Source organism: Salmo trutta, chromosome 27, assembly GCF_901001165.1.
Source record: "Salmo trutta chromosome 27, fSalTru1.1, whole genome shotgun sequence".
Taxonomy (NCBI): Eukaryota; Metazoa; Chordata; class Actinopteri; order Salmoniformes; family Salmonidae; genus Salmo; species Salmo trutta.
This window is the reverse complement of record NC_042983.1, coordinates 40,653,677-40,675,267: the sequence shown is the minus strand read 5'-3', so window position 1 is coordinate 40,675,267 and position 21,591 is coordinate 40,653,677. Positions and strand designations below refer to the sequence as shown.

At 41.5% G+C, this 21,591-nt stretch overlaps 1 protein-coding gene across 3 annotated transcripts; it reads right to left on the bottom strand.

The window, feature by feature from the left end:
* Nucleotides 1-743: 743 nt before the first annotated feature.
* LOC115165132 (GTPase IMAP family member 4-like) lies at nt 744-15,149 on the bottom strand. Of its 3 annotated transcripts, XM_029718174.1 has the most exons (11): nt 14,886-15,149; nt 14,685-14,711; nt 11,284-11,613; nt 10,848-10,859; nt 9,302-9,307; nt 7,226-7,231; nt 6,670-6,675; nt 4,249-4,323; nt 2,382-2,456; nt 1,977-2,054; nt 744-1,879 (listed from the first exon to the last, which is right to left on the bottom strand). In XM_029718174.1, the coding sequence occupies exons 2-11, from the start codon at nt 14,704-14,706 to the stop codon at nt 780-782; spliced, it is 1,710 nt and encodes a 569-aa protein (XP_029574034.1). In that variant the 5' UTR covers nt 14,707-14,711; nt 14,886-15,149; the 3' UTR covers nt 744-779. The 3 variants fall into 3 exon arrangements, with proteins under 3 accessions (XP_029574034.1, XP_029574035.1, XP_029574033.1); XM_029718175.1 differs by lacking the exons at nt 6,670-6,675; nt 7,226-7,231; nt 9,302-9,307; XM_029718173.1 differs by lacking the exons at nt 4,249-4,323; nt 6,670-6,675; nt 7,226-7,231; ... (3 more) ...; nt 14,685-14,711; nt 14,886-15,149 and adding exons at nt 2,583-2,651; nt 2,837-2,999; nt 3,126-3,620.
* Between the last annotated feature and the right edge of the window lie 6,442 nt (nt 15,150-21,591).

Sequence of the window (21,591 nt, the reverse complement as noted above, 5' to 3'; positions counted from 1 at the left end):
AGGCAGTTACATCACTAGGGGTTGACTGCAAGCATAATAAAAGGAACTTGGACTTTTCCTATTTTGCAGAACTCAGGAGAGACATCAATTGTATGTGTGATGTTAGATTTTTGACTTCTGTCTACAGCTGTATTTTGATTAAAAATGTCATGATATATAAGTGCACATTTTGAGTGTTCCTTATTTGTTAAGTAAATAACGGAGCCCAGAAAAGTGGAACCAATACAGTTTCTGATGTAAAAACAGCCCTCTCAAAGGACAAAGCTCCAATAAATAACCATAACATTTAAAAGGGGACATCTTACATACATTGTAAATGAAAAGTAACAACATTATTCACGCTATATTGTGAGTATCAAGATATTTTGGGGGGACAGAACATGTAATCCAAAGTGTGCTTACTACTGTACAACATAACCACTGATATGGTATTTAGTGATCCTGATTTAATACAATATTGTTGAAGTAACATATACTATGTGTGATACAAAGCAACAAAACAATTTCTATATAGTAAAACAAGCAACATAATACTTATATTTCTCTGTGTGTCTGTTTGGATATCAAATCAAAAGAGTTGGAATCAAGTATTGGAGTCAGGTGTTGAATGGACAACTGCTAGTGGTTAGAGCGTTGGACTAGCAACCGAAAGGTTGCAAGATCGAATCCCCGAGCTGACAAGGTAAAAATATGTAATTTTGCCCCTGAACAAGGCAGTTAACCCACTGTTCCTAGGCCGTCACTGAAAATAAGTATTTGTTCTTAACTGACTTCCCAAGTTAAATAAAGGTAAAAAACAAAATAAAAAAATAAAGGACAATCATCAGGTTTCTCTCTGCTTCAACTCTGGCCTCTCCTTCATAGTTCTCCATCATCTCCTTTATCTCCTGTCTGTGTCTCTCCTCCATCTCCCTCCTCTCATTCTCTCTCTTCTCTCTAAATCTCTCCAGCTTTCTCTCCATCTCCTCCCTCCTATCAGACTCCCTCTTCAGCTCCCTCTCCAGCTCTCTTTTCTTCTCCTCATCCCTCTCTTCTTTCACCTGTCTCTCCAGTTCACTGGTTCTTTCACTGAGTGTTCTGATATCTACCTCATGTTTCTGGATCCCTCCCTCTATCTTTATCAGAGAGTCCTGCAACTCCATCTGAAAAATCTCTCTCAAGTCTTTCTCCTCCCTCTGTTTCATCTCTCCTCTTTCTCTCTGGATCTTTCCCTCCATCTCTCTAACCTGGTCCTCTGCCTCCTGGAAGGTCTGACTGCTGTAGAATCTATCTCTGTTTCCTGCCACCATCTCCTCTACCTGCTCCAGCAGCTCTGATACCTGAGTGCCATGGGCCCTGTCCTTAATGTTGAGGACGTGGTACCTGCTCCCACTTTTCTCTACAAGCTGCTGGAGTTCCTGACTTCCTGCTTGGAGAAACTCCTCAATGCTCTGCTCTTTCAGGCCATCATCATGGGTGAATAGAATCACAGTGTGTCCCCAAAAACCCTCCCCAAACATCTCTTCTATTCTCTCCAGCACCCCTCTGTCCTCCCCCTTAGAGGGCTCCACTGGTATGACCAGGAGGAAGGCGTGGGGTCCCGGGGCAGACAGACGGACACAGAGCCCCACATCCTGTCTCATCTCCTCCAGAGAGAGTCCAGGACAGAACCAGTCTGGAGTGTCCACCAACACCAGCCGTCTCCCACACACGTCCCCCTCTCTCCTCTTACTCCTCTGGGTAACTGCAGAGGGGCTGGCCTGGGCCCCAAACTCCTCTCTGCCCAGGATGGTGTTTCCTGCTGCACTCCTCCCAACCCCAGTCCTCCCCAGCAGCACCAGTCTCAGCTCAGACACATTGGGAGACACTGGGGAGTCTGGACTGCTGCTCTCTCCTCCCACTGCAACACAACACACAGCACTGATCAACACTCTGACTCTCTGGAGGATGTACAAGTGTCAGTGTCAAATATAATAGAAGCTACATCCATAACTCACTATGTGGAGGATTAAACTCCATGCTGTTTCTCCTCCTCAGTGGAAGTGTGGGGTCTGTATCTGAGGTCTCTCCTCCCACTGTAACACAACATAGAGAACTGGTCAACATATTGACTCATCAGAGACACATTTAAAACATAGTATTAACAAACTACAAATACATTACACATCATAGTGAAATATAGATTATTGGAGAAAATAGAGAATATCAAGTTTGATGACAGTTTGAGACAACATGTATAACTCACTAAGTGGAGGATGGTCCACTATAGACTAGAAACAGTAGGAGACAACAGGACAATATTGATAACTCACTAAGTGAAGGATGGTCAAATCAAATCAAATATAATGGTCCACTATAGACTAGAAACAGTAGGAGACAACAGGACAATATTGATAACTCACTGAATGGAGGATCATCCATGCTGTCTCTCCTCCTGACTGGGAGTATGGAACCTGTATCTGATGTCTCTCCATGTTCTAAAATAATAGAACAACCATTTAGAATGGGAACATTTACCTCAGTGACACATGAAGGCACATAGACCTACTGAAGGGGAGTTCTGGGTTTCTATTGAAATGTTAAGTATCACATATCTCACTCACCAGTCATCTGGGCTGAGATCTCTCTTCTCAGTCTCTCTACCTCAGTCTTCACATCACATATCTGTTGAGCTGAAATAACAAAGGAGGACTAGGATCTGAATTCTGTGTTAAAGACTTTAGACAGAAATATGATGCAGAGGGGAAGTATGAAGTGATGGACAACAATATTCACAACTCAGTGGAGAGTCGACAATAACCTGAGAATTGAGGAAAGTACAGAAGACTAAATGTATTAATGGTGTGAATAATCTCACCCAGTTCAGCATTTTCATTGTTGACATCCTCCACCTGTTTGTCTCTTTCCTTTAACTGCTTCTCTCTCTCCTCTAGTAGGTTCTCTCTCTCTTCTACTTCCTGCCTCCTCTCTTTTAGTACATTTACTTTCCCCTCCAGTAGTTTGTCTCTCTCTTCCAGTAGTTTGTCTCTCTCTTCCAGGAGTTTGCCTCTCTCTTCCGGTTGATTGTCTCTCTCTTCCAGTAGTTTGTCTCTCTCTTCCAGGAGTTTGCCTCTCTCTTCCAGCTGTTTGTCTCTTTCTTCCAGTACTTTGTCTCTCTCTTCCAGTAGTCTGTCCTTCTCTCCCAGTCTGTGGTTGCTGTCCTCTAGTTGAAGGTCTTTGTCCTGCAGTAGGACTCTGAAGTTCTCTACTTGGCTGTTCTTGTCCTGCAGGTTCTTTCTCAGTGCCTCTAGTTGAATGTCTCTATCCTTTAGTTGCTTGTCTTTCTGTTGCAGTTCCTGCTTCCTCTCTTTTAGTTCATTTTCTTTTCCCTCCACTACTTTGTCTCTCTCTTCCAGTAGTTTATCTCTCTCTTCCAGTAGTTTGTCTCTCTCTTCCACTAGTCTGTCCTTCTCCCCCAGTCTGTAGTTTCTGTCCTCTAGTTGAAGGTCTTTTTCCTTTATTTTTTTGTCTTTGTCTGCTAGTTCAATCTGCTTATACTTTATTTCATTTTTCATTTTCTTTTCCTTTCAGTTGTTTGTCTCTCTCTTCCAGCTGTTTGTCTCTCTCTTCCAGTAGTTTATCTCTCTCTTCCAGCTGTTTGTCTCTCTCTTCCACTAGTCTGTCCTTCTCTCCCAGTCTATAGTTTCTGTCCTCTAGTTGAAGGTCTTTGTCCTGCAGTAGGACTCTGAAGTTCTCTACTTGGCTGTTCTTGTCCTGCAGGTTCTTTCTCAGTGCCTCTAGTTGAATGTCTCTCTCCTTTAGTTGCTTGTCTTTCTCTTCCAGTTGGTTTACTTTCTCTTCTAATAGTTTCTCCCTCTGTCCCATTATCTGGTTCTTCTCCTCCAGGAGTCTCTCTTTATCTCTCACTTCCTGGTTCATATCATCCAGTTGTGTGTCTTTCTCCTCTAGTTGTTTTATCTTCTCCTGTCTTAATATTTTTTCTTCCATCTTCAACTCTGAGAGAGAGCAATTAACATATTTAATTGGTTGTTTGAATAAGTCATTTGTTAATTCATTCAATAGTATGCCTATAAAGACATTATCATTTGATGGAGGTGGTACAATTATTTGTAATTATTTCCTATAGTCAACAGTTATCTGAGCTGAACCAATCATCAACTGGTCTATTGACTATTTGATACATTACAAATGAATTAGTCTGAAAAACTGAATGACATCACTCATGTTCCCTGATTCAAACCTCTCTCCTCCAGACTCTCTCATACTTACCAAGCTCACCAGCTGATGCCTCCCTCTTCAGCTTGTTCTCCTGGGTCTCATGTTGTAAATACTGTGAACCTGATCCTATGGTGTAAAACAGAGAGGTGAGTTCTGTGTGGTAGACTACATCACTATATACAGAACAAACAGGACCAATCTCATTTCTCCTGTCACTCAAGCCTCCCTCATGTAGGGACTGTGGGCACCAATGAGATCTGGTTAACTTTATAAATAATGTTGTTTAGTTATTGGCCTATCTCTGATCAAATTATTATTTTCATTGTTTGTGCATTGGGCTCTATGCCAGATACAGGATATTGTGTCAGGAGGCAGGGTTCTATGGAATATACATTCAGTAGAATCTGAAGATCATCTGACATCATAATCCAACCTACCTTGAGAACATTTGGGGAGAGTATTGATAAATGTAAAGAAACTGATTTAATTTGTAGCCTTGAAGAAGACACACTGCTGTTCACAAGGCCTGTACTTCTTTATAGTATCAGATTAACACTCTGGTCTGTTCTTTGTCTTGTGTTATTGGTTGTTGTAATGGGTGCATGTTAGTGGCAGGGAAGTCAGGCGCAGGAGAATCGAACTTGGTATAAACGGAGTTGTTTAACCTGTTGGGGCTAGGGGGCAGTATTTTCACGGGCCGGATAAAAAACGTACACGATTTAAACTGGTTACTACTCTTTTCCAGAAACGAGAATATGCATCTAATTAGTATATGTGGATAGAAAACTCTCTAAAGTTTCTAAAACTGTTTGAATGGTGTCTGTGAGTATAACAGAACTCATATGGCAGGCCAAAACCTGAGAAGATTCCATACAGGAAGTTGCCTGTCTGACAATTTCTGGTCCTTCTGTTGCCTCTCTATCGAAAATACAGTATCTCTGCTGTTACGTGACAATTTCTAAGGCTTCCATTGGCTCTCTGAAGGTGCCAGAAAGTGGATTGGGGTGTCTGCTGTCTCTGGGCAAAGTATAGGAACTCTGTTTGTGAGTGGTCAGCCTAGTGGCTCAGAGACAGGAGATGCGCAGGCACGAGACTACTCCATTTTTTTCTTCACCTGTTTGAATGAATACAAGGTTGTCCGGTTGGAATATTATCGGTTGGAATATAATCGCATAAAAATAGATTTTAAACAGCGTTTGACATGCTTCTAAGTACGGTAAAGGAACATTTTGAATTTTTTTGTCACGAAATGCGCCCGCGCGTCACCCTTCGGATAGTTACCTGAACGCATGAACAAAACGGAGCTATTTGAATATAACTATGGATTATTTGGGAACAAAACAACATTTGTTGTTGAAGTAGAAGCCCTGGGAGTGCATTCTGATGAAGAACAGCAAAGGTAATCCAATTTTTGAAATAGTAATTCTATGTTTACTGAGCCTCGACGTTGGCGAGTGTCTGAATAGCTAGCCGTGATGGCCGAGCTATGTACTCAGAATGTTGCAAAATGTGCTTTTGCCGAAAAGCTATTTCAATATCTGACACCGCGATTGCATAAAGGAGTTCTGTATCTATAATTCTTAAAATAATTGTTATGTATTTTGTGAACGTTTATGCTGAGTAATTTAGTAAATTCACCGGAAGTTTTGTGTGGGTATGCTAGTTTTGAACATCACATGCTAATATAAAATGCTGGTTTTTGATATAAATATGAACTTGATTGAACAAAACATGCATGTATTGTATAACATAATGTCCTAGGAGTGCCATCTGATGAAGATCATCAAAGGTTAGTGCTCCATTTAGCTGTGGTTTTGGTTTTTGTGACAGATATGCTTGCTTTGAAAATGGCTGTGTGTTTATTTTTGGCAGGGTACTCTCCTGACATAATGTAATGTTTTGCTTTTGCTGTAAAGCCTTTTTCAAATCAGACAACATGGTTGGATTAACGAGAGTCTTATCTTTCAAATGGTGTAAAATAGTCATATGTTTGAGAAATTGAAGTTATAGCATTTTTGAGGTATTTGTATTTCGCGCCACGCGATTCCACTGGCTGTTACGTAGGTGGGACGATTTCTGTTGAATAGAGTGGGACGCTGACGTCCCACTGGCCCAGACAGGTTAATAAGTGCTTCACAAAACTCCAAAACCAAAATATACAAAATAATAAAAGTGGGTACAATTCCCGTCGCAAACCAACACATAACTTGCACAAACATACAATCAAACAATCACTGACAAAGACATGAGGGGGAACAGAGGGTTAAATACACAACATGTAATTGATGGGATTGAAACCAGGTGCGATGTAAGACAAGACAAAACCAATGGAAAATGAAAAATGGTTCAGCGATGGCTAGAAAGCCGGTGAGGTCAATCGCCGAACGCCGCCCGAACAAGGAGAGGAGCCGACTTCAGCGGAAATCGTGACAGTTGTCAATAAACAAAACAGACAAATAAGTAATTACTCACTTCTTGCTGATCATCCATTATCCAAGGTGGAGAGTCATGAAAAATTATCATGTAAAACAGAATGCATTAGTTATTATTGTTCATTGAATTTCTGTCTCATCACATCATTTAATGAAATACCATACATCATATTGGAATGACTGTTCATCACATTCATTACTAATGTACATCTAGGGAAAGGGATGTAAGCAGTGCTACTATTGGAACAGTCTAAACATCACAGAATGCTTCATACTAGGACATCAAACTGAATTCAAGCTGATTCCATGTTAATTTTGGAGAGTGAAATGTTGAGCTCTATAGCAGATATATTGTGGGAGGACTATGATATGAAAATTCGAAGAACATCTATACATCTTAATCCAACCTAATTTAAGAACATTTGGGGAGGGTATTGATAAATGTAAAGAAACGGATTTAATTTGTAGCCTTGATGAAGACACACTGCTGTTCACAAGACCTGTAGTTTTTATAGTATCAGATTAACACTCTGGTCTGTTCTTTATCTTGTGTTATTGGTTGTCAATAAACAAAACAGACAAAAGTAATTACTCACCCCAATCTGATCACCATTATCCAAGATGGAGAGTCATGAATAATGATCATGTAAAACAGAATGCATTAGTTATTATTGTTCATTGAATTTCTGTTTCATTACATATTTTAATGAAATTACATACATCATATTGATATGACTGTTCATCACATTCATTACTAATGTACATCTAGGGAAAGGGATGTAAGCAGCACTACTATGTGAGCAGTCTGAGAATGACTGAATGCTTCATAATAAGACATCAAGATAAATTCAAGATGATTCTATTTTAATTTTAGAGTGTGAAATGTTGAGCTATATGGCAGATATGTTGTGGGAGGACTATGTGAAATGTTGACCTCTTTGGCAGATATTTTGTGGGAGAACTAATGTATGTAAATTATGGACAACTTGAAAAACATCTCTACATCTTAATCCAACCTACCTTGAGATCATTTGGGGAGAGTATTGATAAATGTAAAGAAACTGATTTAACCTCTACGGGCCACGGGGGCAGTATTGAGAATTTTGAAAAAAATATGTGGCAATTTTTAACTGCCTCCTACACCAACTCAGAAGCTAGGATATGCATATTATTAACACATTCGGATAGAAAACACTCTGAATTTTCTAAAACAGTTTGAATGGTGTCTGTAAGTATAACAAAACTCATATTGCAGGCAAAAACCTGTGAAAAATAGATTAAAAAAAAAGAGAATTTTGTGACTGTACTATTTAGTGTCATTGTTTTAAAGATACCACAGTGAGAAAGGATTCAGTTCGCAACTCCTACTGCTTCCACTAGATGTCAACGATCTTTAGAAAGTTGTTTGAAGCATCTGTGATAAATACACACCGAATTAGAAAGCTTACAAGTTGACACGTCATCACTTCATTTTTTGCGCCTGCGCATGAATCTGAGAAGAGTGCCTTTGTCATTATCGTTTATTCTAGACACTTGATAGGTTGTGTGAAAATATTACTGATGTTTACTGATGTTTCACGTTAAAAATGGAACAAAAGATTAGTGCTAAACAACGTTTGACATGTTTAAACAAACGTAAATAGATTATTTACTAGGTTTTCTTTAGTTTTTCGACGTGACTTTACACTGCCCACCTCATTTTGTGGGAGCCTACTGAACGCTAACTATTTGGACATAAATTATGAACTTTGTCAAAAGAAACCACATTTGTTCTGGACCTGGGATCTCTGGCAGCGCCTTCTGATGGAGATAATCAAAGGTAAGGGGATATTTAGAATGTTATTATCGATATTAGATGATGCTAATGCTAACGGTTTAGCTTAGCTTAGCTTAGCATATAGCTTATTGTTGTTAGCATAGTACCCAGTTTATACAAAATGTGATTTCCCAGTAAAGTTATTTTGAGATCTGGCCCTTCGGTAGCAATTACGAGATGATAATATATTATTCTTTGAATGACAATATTATAATTTACCAATGTTTTCGAATAGTAATTCCGTGATTTGTAATGCTGGATTCACTGGGTGCATTCGAGCCGAAAAAAATTCTGAATTTCACCGCGACTGTAAATGCTGTTTTTGGATATAAATATGAACTTGATGGAACTAAAAATGCATGTATTGTATAACATAATGTCCTATGAGTGTCATCTGATGCAGATTGTCAAAGGTAAGTGCATAATTCTAGCTAGTTTTCTGTCTGTTGATGCCCTTCTTTGAATTGGCTAAACATTACACGCAGCTATTGTCAATGTACTCTCCTCACATAACCTAACTTTATGCATTCTCCGTAATGCCTCTGAAAATCGGACAGCGTGGTTAGATTTAGGAGATATATCTTTCAAATGGAGGAAAATAGTTGATTATTTGATTTTTTGAAATGATTACTCTTGCAGTTTTGAATTCCCCGCCATGGTCACATGACAATGAATCCCAATACCGGGATAAGATCGGGATAAGATCCTCAACAGGTTAATTTGTAGCCTTGAAGAAGACACACTGCTGTTCACAAGGCCTGTAGTTTTTATAGTATCAGATTAACACTCTGGTCTGTTCTTTGTCTTGTGTTATTGGTTGTCAATAAACAAAACAGACAAATAAGTAATTACTCACCCCACCCTGATCATCCATTATCCAAGATGGAGAGTCAAGAATAATGATAATGTAAAACAGAATGTATTAGTTATTATTGTTCATTGAATTTCTGTCTCATTAGATAACTTAATGAAATACCATACATCATATTGGAATGACTGTTCATCACATTCATTACTAATGTACATCTAGGGAAAGGGATGTAAGCAGTGCTACTATTGGAACAGTCTAAACATCACAGAATGCTTCATACTAGGACATCAAACTGAATTCAAGCTGATTCCATGTTAATTTTGGAGTGTGAAATGTTGAGCTCTGTAGCTGTCACGACTTCCACCGAAGGTGGCTCCTCTCCCTGTTCGGGCGGTGTTCGGCGGTCGTCGTCGCCGGCCTACTAGCTGCCACCGATCCCATTTTCCTTTTCGTTTGTGTCTGTCTGTTTTTTTTAAAGCTGTGTTCAGTTTAGTTGATTTCAGTGGGTTTATATACACCCCGCTGCAGGTTAGGCTTTGTGCGGGATTATTTGTTGTGTATTTGCATGTTAGGGGTGCGTGCCTGCACCATGGGGTTTCGTTTTATATTTTCGGTAAATTGTACCGTGTGCTTATGAGACTTTGTTTGTGGAGTCGAGGTTTCTCCTCCATGTGCGTATTTTATTACCTGTGGGTGGCGTCTACGTTTGTGCATGTTTTCCCACTTGTTTGTTTTTCGGGACCGCCTGATTAAACGTTGTGTGCCACTGGAACTTCTCTGCTCTCCTGCTCCTGATTCCTACACCCCCCCCCCTACTAGGAGGCATTGTCACAGTAGCAGATATATTGTTGGAGGGCTATGTGAAATGTTGACCTCTACGAAATATATTTTGTGTGAGATCTATGATATGAGAATTCTGGAAAATTTGACGAACATCTATACATCTTAATCCAACCTACCTTGAGAACATTTGGGGAGAGTATTGATGAATGTAAAGAAACTGATTTAAAGTGTAGCCTTGAAGAAGACACACTGCTGTTCACAAGGCCTGTAGTTTTTATACTATCTGATTAACACTCTGGTCTGTTCTTTGTCTTTAAAAAAATGTGTTTTTAACCTTTATTTAAACAAGTAGGCAAGTTGAGAACAAGTTCTCATTTACAACTGCGACCTGGCCAAGTTAAAGCAAAGCAGTGTGACATAATTAACAACACAGTGTTACACATGGAATAAACAAACATACAGTCAATAATAAAATAGAAAAAGTCTTTATACAGTGTGTGCAAATGAGGTAGGATAAGGGGGGTTAGGCAATAAATAGGCCATGGTGGCAAAATAATTACAATATAGCAATTAAACACTGGAGTGATAGATGTGCAGAAGATGAGTGTGCGAGTAGAGATACTGGGGTGCAAAGGAGCAAAATAAATAACTGTATGGGGATGAGGTAGTTGGATGGGCTTTTTACAGGTGGGCTATGTAGCAGTGCAGTGAGTTGTATGGCATTGAAGCTCGTCTGGAGGTTAGTTAACACAGTGTCTTGTGTTATTGGTTGTCAATAAACAAAACAGACAAATAAGTAATTACTCACCCCGTATTGCTTCTGATCATCCATTATCCAAGATGGAGAATCATGAATAATGATCATGTAAAACAGAATGTATTAGTTATTATCATTACCTTCAAATCACCATCTGTCACATGATCCTCTCAAATACCATAGTGATGTGATATACATCAGAGGGGTATGAGTGTTCATCACATTCATTACTAATGACAATCAAGGGACGTGACAGTAATGTTGGAATGGTTCTAATGCTTTAGGACAAGCTCAAAGCTCAGAGTGATGGTAATATGCATTGTAACTAGTTGATATTCAGAATGAATCTAGTCTATTCATCTGTAACTCCTACTATGAACTCCTACCTACATGAGAAAGTAGAAGTGTTCTGTACAGGGAAAGAGACTGGTTGTTATTGTTGTTGTTTAGATGGTTAGAAACATTACTGGAGTTATAGAACACTTACCTCCTCTATCCCATAAACACACTGCAGCCTCCTCCTTCTGTTCTCCATGGATGACCTGACATATGTAGACTCCTCTATCTGACTCCCTGTAGGCTCTCAGCCTCAGAGACACGTTGCCTCTCTCCAGCTCCTGGGTGATCAGACTCACTCTGCCCTCATAGCCACTCCTCTCTGTCACCTGGCCATTCTTATACAGGTAAATACACTCTGTCTCTTTAAACCACCTGATCGTCGTGGCAACAGCACTGGTGTCAGGTGAGAGGTGACAGGGGAGGGTGACCTCTTCACCAACAGCCTCCACATAGTCTTCTGAGGTGAGTTTAAACTGAGCTGTTCAGAAAGAGAGAACATTTCATGTTTAATGACATCATCTGTGTCAGGAACACAAATACTCTCAGTACATTTATAAACACAGCTGAATGAAAAACTACAATAGACATACAACAACCAGGACCGTGTCAATTCTAAAATACAACTCACACAATCCCAGACAGACATGTTCATTTGAAGGAAAGAATATATGTCATTGTAACGGTTGTCGAAAGTAGTGGACCAAAACGCAGCGGGAATATGTACGCTCATCTTCTTTTATTTAGGACATAGAAGGAAAACCAAAACAAACACGTATACAAAAACACAACAACGATGAACAGACCGGTAAAGGCAACAAGCTATACACGGTGAAATTAAGCTACCTAAGTATGACTCTCAATCAGCAACAACGACGTACAGCTGTTCCTGATTGAGAGCCATACCAGGCCAACACAGAAATACAAAACTAGAACAGCCCCCTAGAAATATATACACAAGAACATACCCAACACCCCGGAACACATAAATCAAACACCCGTATACAATACACACACACCCCGAACCACTTAAATCAAATACCCCCTCTACTTAGACACTTACACCAATAAACCCCAGAAACACTCTACACAAAATAACCCTCTAACTAAACACGTACACAAAACCCTGAAAACAAATACCCTCTGCCACGTCCTGACCAAACTACAATAACAAATAGACCCTTTACTGGTCAGGACATGACAGTCATAGAAGAATGTGATGCTTCAATCTAGAATGATATTATCCCATTTGTTCCCACATCTATCCCAGACATGCCACTTTGCAAATCTTATGCCACTAGTAAGACTAACATGTCATCCATTTTGATAATTTTTTTATTTATTTAAAATGTTTTATTCTTGGTCATAATTGTGACAGAGTGCTCTGCCTATAATAACATGAACAGATATTTACCCCTATGGCAGCCTGTTTTTCCTTTGTTCTTTGTTGGTAGTTGTTTTCCATTTAGTTGTGAGTACCTGACGGAATCGTCTGCTGTCAATTTTTGTTTAATTTGTAGTGTTCATTCTTTTTTCATTAAAATTCAAGATGAACATATTCCACGCTGCACCTTGGTCTACTCATTTTGACAGCTGTGACAGAACTACCCACCACCAAAGGACCAAGCAGCGTGGGCCGATGGACTGGACATGGGAGGACATCCTGGATGGTAAAGGATCCTGGACGTGGGAGGAGATCCAGGCCGGAAGGGATCGCCTCCCATGGGAACAGGTGGAAGCAGCGAGGGAGGTACAGCGACGAGATCAACAGGCAAGGCAGCAACGGAGGCCCGAGAGCCAGTGGCAAAAAAACATTTTTGGGGGGTCACACGGGTAGATTGGCCAAGGCGAGGTTACCCCTCATTCACCAGCACAGCCCAGTTCGTCCTGTGCCAGCACTCCGCCCTTGCCAGGCAAGAGTCGGCATCGAGCCGGGACGAGTTGTGCCAGCCCTGAGCCCCAGACCTTCGGTGCGCCTCCACGGCCCAGTGTTCCCCGTGCGTCTCCCCAGTCTGGTGAGACCAGTCCCAGCTCCCCGGATGAAGCCTCCTCAGCCCGGAGCCTCCAGCGACGGTCCACAGCCCCGAGTCTTCAGCGACGGTCCGCAGCCCAGAGTCTTCAGCGGCGGGCGGCAGTTCAGAGCCTCCGGCGCTGATCCACAGTCTGGTTCCTCCGGTGACACTGAAGCGGGGGGATCGGCGGGCGGTGTGGGGGCTACGCCCCGAACCAGAGCTGCCGCCCATTATAGATGCCCACCCGGACCCTCCCCAATAGGTTCAGGTTTGCGGCCGGGAGTCCGCACCTTCGGGGGGGAGTACTGTCACGCTCTGACCTAGGAGAGCTGTGTTTTCTCTGTTTAGCTAGGCCAGGGTGTGATAGGTGGGTGGGCATTCTATGTTTTATTTTTTATGTTTTGGCCGGGTATGGTTTCCAATCAGAGGCAGGTGTTTATTGTTGTCTCTGATTGGAAGCCATACTTAGGCAGCCTGTTTTTCCTTTGTTCTTTGTGGGTAGTTGTTTTCCGTTTAGTTGTGAGTACCTGATGGAACTGTCTGCTGTCAATTTTTGTTGAATTTGTAGTGTTCATTCTTTTTTCATAAAAATTCAAGATGAACATATTCCACGCTGCACCTTGGTCTACTCATTTCGACAGCTCTGACACCCTATTCCTCAACCACAATATACCTCAGCCCACTTACCCACACACCTAAACTCAATGACCCACACACCCCAGCCCTGTTACCCCCATGCCCTAACCCTAACACCCACATGCCAATACCCTCAAATGTATACAATCAAGTACAGATACAGGCATATCTAAAATAAATAATAAAAATATAATAAATTAGAGGCACTGTATTTTCCCATTAGTCACAAATGTTTGGCAGGTAGCCTAGCACTTAAGAGCATTTGGACAGTAACCGAAACGTCGCTGGTTTGAATCCCTGAGGCAACTAGGAAAATATTTGTTGATATGCCCTTGTGAAAGGCACTTAATTCTAATTGCTTAGGATAAACATATTATTTATTTAACCAGGCAAGTCAGTTAAGAACAAATTGTTATTTACAATGACAGCCAAGGAACAGTAGGTTAACTGCCTTGTTCAGGGGCAGAACGACTGATCTTTACCTTGTCAGCTCGGGGATTTGATTTTGCAACCTTTCGGTTACTGGCCCAACACTCTAACCCCTAGTCTACCTCCCACCTCTACACTCTAACCACTAGGCTACCTGGCACCTCTACACTCTAACCACTAGTCTACCTGCCACCTCTACACTCTAACCACTAGGCTACCTGCCACCTCTACACTCTAACCACTAGGCTACCTGCCACCTCTACACTCTAACCACTAGGCTTCCTGCCACCTATACACTCTAACCACAAGGCTACCTGCCGCCCCTGATGTTACAAACACATTTCATCCAGACACACATTTACACATAAAGAGAAATAAAACCACAAACACATTTCATTTTCAATAGTTGGTTTAGTTCTGTTCTCCCAGATACATGAAAGAAAAGTTCATCATTAATTAGAGCATGGTGACTTACTATGAACTCTGGACTCTGCCATTTTAACTGCAATAAAAAGAGAAAACATTCATATTTACATCATTACCATTCATCAAATTCTCTCTTTTGCTCAATCACACAGATACAAACATCACTTCCTCTTTCTCCAGTCCTCATTGTTTTAAAACAGGACTGGTGTGTCTAGTTTGGAAAGTGAAATATACTGAGATCTCCTCTTACCTTTACTGGTCTTCACGTCCTCCACTTCACATTCAAAATAGTTGATTTAAATCTATAACCACTGTAATAGTCACTATATGTGTATATCTACACGTTTTTACAGAACAATCTACACCTCAGGTCTATACTGAGACACAACTTTCACCTTCACATTTACACAGGTACTTGGAGTAAACTCCTCCCCCCAGCCTCTCTGGTTATTAGAAAACCCAGTCACAAAGTCTAAATTGTCTATAGGCCTATCGTAAAATGTCATGAAAACAGAAATGTACATTTCTGATCTTAATTTAAGTTAAAGGTTAGGCATAAGGTTAGCAGAGTGGTTTAGGGTTAAAATCAGAATTTAAGAATGTAACTCAGTTGGTAGAGCATAGCTTGCAATGCCAGAGTTGTGGTTTCCATTACTAAAAAAGTATGAACATGAATGGACTCACTACAGAGCGTCTGGTAAAAATGGTCAGGGTTTGTGACTTTGTTAACTGGTGACCAACATTAGAGGGATTATGCTGTCATACAGCATGGTGCTGTCTTCTATCATCATATTTTAGTTAATCATCTCTAAAGTTCTAAAAACTGTTTCAATTCAAATCAGAAGACCGATCCAGCCAGCAGATGGTAGTGATGTTCTTTAATTATAGTCATATTATCCTGAGCTGTAAAGATTTAACAGTGCCGATCAATATTAGCTTCTCTTATCTCTTTAGACCCATTCACATGAGTAAATGAGTGAAATTGCTTCCATGACAAGTAGTGTCAATGCTTTTCCATCCCCTCCTAACAAAATAAATGTAGCTGACTGGTGGTCATTTACTGTCTGAGAAGAGAGTATCATTACCACCTGCTGGTCAAAGTTGGGAACTGTGGTGAATTAACAAATCAGAAAGTCAGACATACCATATAGGGGGCTGGGAGTAAAGGCTGAGTTTGGGTTAGGGTGTGCAGGGGACAGGGCTGGGGGTAAAGGCTGAGTTTGGGTTAAAACCATTACAATCTGGGCACTTACAGACAGTATCCATGTAAGCACCTTAAGTTATTCAAGACTTTACTTTTCAAAAAAGGCATCGGAAACCAAACACTGTTTTTGTTCAATTAGCTTTAAATTTAGTCTCAGTTTGGTTATTTTCAGTAAGTTTCTACTGTGACATTCTGCACAATGCTGTGTCATGTGGTTGCTCCCTGGCAACAGTCTTTTGCCCTGTTCATCCTCAAACCCAAACCAGTATGTTCTGACCGAGTTGTAGATGTGCAGTACAGCAGCAATTCACTAGAATAGGTGGCATTTTCTGCAAATTGAATTAAATTTAAATATTATAGATTTATTTTGCCATCTTTTTTATTTTTAGTACAAAATATACAAGTGATACTAGATCTTATGTTTTACAAGTAGATATTTAAAGTTGCATTTGATTTCAACTGTTTGTTTTTAAGTTAATTGCCTGAATTACCACTAGCCATGTTTGTCTACAGCTGATCTGTCGTTCTCTATCTAGACAATATTACCATGTTGTCTTAGAAGGTTACTGGTGATCTGTCGTTCTCTATCTAGACAATATTACCATGTCATCTTAGAAGGTTACTGGTGATCTGTCGTTCTCTATCTAGACAATATTACCATGTCATCTTAGAAGGTTACTGGTGATCTGTCGTTCTCTATCTTGACAATATTACCATGTCATCTTAGAATGTTACTGGTGATTTGTCATTAACTTTTTCTCATTGAGCCCCATTCAGTGAAACCGTTCATTCAGCCTCATTTACTGCCTTTTAATAAAACACAGCTGATATGGCTGACTTGCTTAAACAAATGTGGTTTCTACTGACAATTGAGATGTACACACTATGGCATAAGGGGACGACAAGCAGATAAGAGGCAATCCGTAATTTAGATGAAGACATTAATGAGCGAGCTAGGAAGGACGTAGTCAATATATAAAATGGCGCCGATAGAGAGGACAGCCGTGCTTCTAACCCCGAGGTAACTTTACAGTGTTATTTCTTACATTGTTAGCCCAGACATTTTAGTGTGTTATTACATTCAGCCAGGAAGAAGAAGAGCGGGAGTGAATGTTTCATGATTAACTACACATGGTGTAATTGTGAAAACATAAAGGAACTCAAGTCCTTTACTTCACCCAACTTAGAATAAATACCTCACAATCAAATGCCGACCGTATTACCTCCCAAGATAATTATCTTCAGTTATAGTCACAGCCGTGTATATTCCCCTGTTACACCTGTTCAGTGTTCATTTACAGGTGATTAGAATGCTTGTTATGGTCATTTTTACATGCCTTCATTACACCTGTCCAGTGTGCCTTTACAGGGGATATTAATGCTCTAACTCAGACTGTCTAGAGTCTCGCTCCACGGACTGGGTGGACCGATCCCTGGGAACGGGGGCCAATCCAGCCAGCTGCCTTCCCTGGGGATATGGGGGGAGGGGCCGAAGAGGGCTGAGGCTGACCCAGGGAGGGGGGCCGTCCCCCAGAGAAGGGCTCCACCCCCGCCCACGGCAACCAGGGGGCGCCAATACATCCACCCAGCTCCCTTCCCCAGGGATATGGGGGGAGAGGGCCAGAGATCTGAGGCCGACCCAGGGAGGGGGGCCGACGCCCACCCAGGGCCACCAGAGGGCACCACTACAACCACCTAGCTCACTACAGAGGGCCAGAGAGGGATGGGGCCTACCCAGGGAGAGGGGGGCCAACACCCGGAGAGGGGGGCCGACCCCCACCCACGGCCAACAGGGGGTGCCACTACATCCAGCCAGCTGTCTTCCCCAGGGATACGGGGGAGATGGCCAGAGAGGGCTGAGGCCGACCCAGGGAGGGTGACGGACTCTTCACCAGGAAGAGAGTAGGGAGACAGCCAGAGAGGAATGGACAAGCCCAGGGAGGGGGGGCCGACCACCAGAGAGAGGGCCCTGCCCGTAGCCACCAGGGAGTGCTACTAAATTCACCCAGAGAGGCCTGGGGCCGAGCCAGAGCCGATCCCCGGACAGGAGGTCCGACCCCCGTCGTAGCCACTTCATCCAGTCAGCTCCCTGTTCCAGTTATAGAGAGAAGTAGTAATGATTCGTTGGTCAGCCTATGGACATCCCAATGCTGCCCTTTCTGTCTCATCAAAATACCCCAAAATGCATACAGGTATGACCTTTGACCCCCCCCCCCCCCCCCCCCCCCAAGGTGGACCCATGGAGATGTCATTAACATTACAATGATGTAATACTTAATTTCATATTTTATACCTTATTTCATACCTCGAGGTAATAACATATCAATTGCCTGAAAATAAAAACTGAAATATTTACACAAGAAACAAAAGAATAACAATTTTAAACTAAAAGACTAAAAAGCACGCAAAGGAAAAGCAAAGCTAAAAAGGTGTGTTTTAAGATCCCTTTTAAATATGTCCACAGTTTCAGACCTCCTCAGGTTCTCTGGCAGGCTATTCCAGAGGCTGGGGGCATAATAACTAAAGGCTGCCTCTCCATGCCTCTTGGTCCTAGGCTTCAGGATAGTTAAAAGGCCAGTTTCAGACCTCCTCAGGTTCTCTGGCAGGCTATTCCAGAGGCTGGGGGCATAATAACTAAAGGCTGCATCTCCATGCCTCTTGGTCCTAGGCTTCAGGATAGTTAAAAGGCCAGTTTCAGACCTCCTCAGGTTCTCTGGCAGGCTATTCCAGAGGCTGGGGGCATAATAACTAAAGGCTGCCTCTCCATAGGGAACGGATGTGGCCACTATGCAGAGTCTCCCTGTCAGGACTTTAGTAAGCCGTGGGTAGACAGAGGCCTTGTTCTTCCACCAGCTCAGAGGATCTGCAGATCGTTGGAGGAGGGGCTCCTCCAAATAAGATCGGACCTCCATTATGGCATCTGCTGAGGGATTCCTTCATGCTGCAGCCCCAGTTGCTCTCTCCTTCTAAACAGCGCGATTTTGAAAAACCTTTGCAAAAAGGGTGAAGTCTACAAAACTTAGTCCGCTCTGTTCATAACAGATTCTAGTTTTGGGAACAAAAAAATTGTATTGCGATAAATAGTTTAATCGATGAGAAAATGTGCAGAATGTCGGCCAGAATCCGTGTCGTTCCATCTTGTTCCTCTGACTAACATATCTGGTAGTGAGTGGAAACGCCAAGCGGAGGCTTCACATTATACATCCAGTGAAATGTCTGTCTCATTCATTGTTCTATTTGTGGCACAATTCACTTCTTATTCTTCTGTGATCTCATGGTGGTCGTATTGATAACCTTACCAATAAAAGCTATGAAGTCAACTTTATTCATTATCAAAGTGTCCTTTGACGCTGCACATTAATGAGACCAGATTTCTGAACAGGCTTCTAAACAATGACAAGGCTGTTGTGTCTAGTTTGGAAAGTGAAATATACTGAGATCTCCTCTTACCTTTACTGGTCTTCACGTCCTCCACTTCACATTCAAAATAGTTGATTTAAATCTATAACCACTCTAATAGTCACTATCTGTGCATATCTACACGTTTTTACAGAACAATCTACACCTCAGGCCTAAACTGAGACACAACTTTCACTTTCACCTTTGCACAGGTATTTGGAGTAAACTCCTCCCCCCAGCCTCTCCGGTTATTAGAAAACCCAGTCACAAAGACTAAATTGTCTATAGGACTATCGTAAAATGTCATGGAAACAGAAATATACATATCTGATCTTAATTTAGGTTTAAGGTTAGGAATAAGGTTAGCAGTGTGTAGAATAGGGTTCAAATCAAAAGACCGATCCAGCCAGCAGATGGTAGTGATGTTCTTTAATTATAGTCATATTATCCTGAGCTGTAAAGATTTAACAGTGCCTATCAATATTAGTTTCTCTTATCTCTTTGGACCCATTCACATGAGTAAATGAGTGAAATTGCTTCCATGACAAATAGTCTCAATGCTTTTCCATCCCCTCCAAACAAAATAAATGTAGCTGACTGGTGGTCATTTACTGTCTGAGAAGAGAGTATCATTACCACCTGCTGGTCAATGTTGGGAACTGTGGTGAATTTACAAATCAGAAAGTCAGACATGTGATTTAGGGGTCTGTTGTGGTGGGCAGTCCGGCTCTTTTTGGCTCCCAAACGGCTCTTTAAAAAATATATGTTTTGTATTTTTTCAAGTCAAACAGTTTGCGATAGTTTGACTATGATTGGTGTTAAAACAATTCTAATTCAATTATTAAATGAAATACTCTACCTTAACCACAATGTATTTAAAAATGCATTGGTTTGTTATGAAAAATAATGCTATTAAACATTTGCATTTAAAGTATAACTTTTAATGTATATAAACAAAGTGCATATAAATGTAACAACTCAAAACGAATACAATCTGAACAACATAACAATAGAATATTGCACCAAATCAAAGAAAAACAAATAACAATGTGCAAAACTGCAGCATCCCACTTAAAACATTAAACTGGTCCCTCTTTTCTCTCTCTTCTTTATTACCATGTTATAACCAGCAGCACACAGCAATGCTTTTATGAGAGGTTTACATTCAGAAATGTAAGCTGCCTCACTTTAGAGGGGCTGATGTGGTTTCTTCTTCTTCTATGATATCATGGCGGTCCGTAAACATTAGTTTCAGTGCATGCCGTCAGCTACTGTGCTAGAAAGTACTATCAATCTTCTTTTTTTACCGTTATTTTACCAGGTAAGTTGACACAAAACACGTTCTCATTTACAGCAACAACCTGGGGAATAGTTACAGCGGAGAGGAGGGGGATGAATGAGCCAATTGGAAGCTGGGGATGATTAGGTGACCATGATGGTATGAGGGACAGATTGGGAATTTAGCCAAGACACCGGGGTTAACACCCCTACTCTTACAATAAGTGCCATGGGATCTTTAACGACCTCAGAGTGTCAGGACACCCGTTTAACATCCCATCCAAAAGACAACACTCAACACAGTGTCCCCAATCACTGCCCTGGGGTATTTTTTTAGACCAGAGGAAAGAGTGCCTCCTACTGGCCCTCCAACACCATTTCCAGCAGCATCTGGTCTCTGGTCTCCCATCCAGGGACTGACCAGGACCAACCCTGCTTAGCTTCAGAAGCAAGCCAGCAGTGGGATGCAGGGTGGAATGATATGGGTGATATGGGGGGTGTGATATGGGTGGTATGATATGGGTGGTATGATATGGGTGGTATGATATGGGTGGTATGGGTGGTATGATATGGGTGGTATGGGTGGTATGATATGGGTGGTATGGGTAGTATGATATGGGTGGTATGATATGGGTGGTATGATATGGGTGGTATGGGTGGTATGAAATGCCCAAATCTGTATCATCATGAAAATAAAATAAAAACCAAATAAATCCCTACTAACTTCTACCACAGCCTCCCCTCCCCCTAAAACGCCTCCCCAACCACCCTCCCCCATTCAACTTGATGGATCTATATCATGTTTAAACACTCCACCCTGAGGATTGTTCAGCATGTCAACAACCACTTCAACAGTAACATCTGTTACTGCACAATAACCTTCAACCTGGCATTTCTGCTTTCCACAAACCCGAGTCGTATTGATAACCTTACCAATAAAAGCTATGAAGTCAACTTTATTCATTATCAAAGTGTCCTTTGACGCTGAACATTCATGAGCACCGGATTTCTGAACAGGCTTCTAAACCCTGACAGGACCAGCTGAAACACCGGCCCCGGGCCTCCTGAGTGGCGC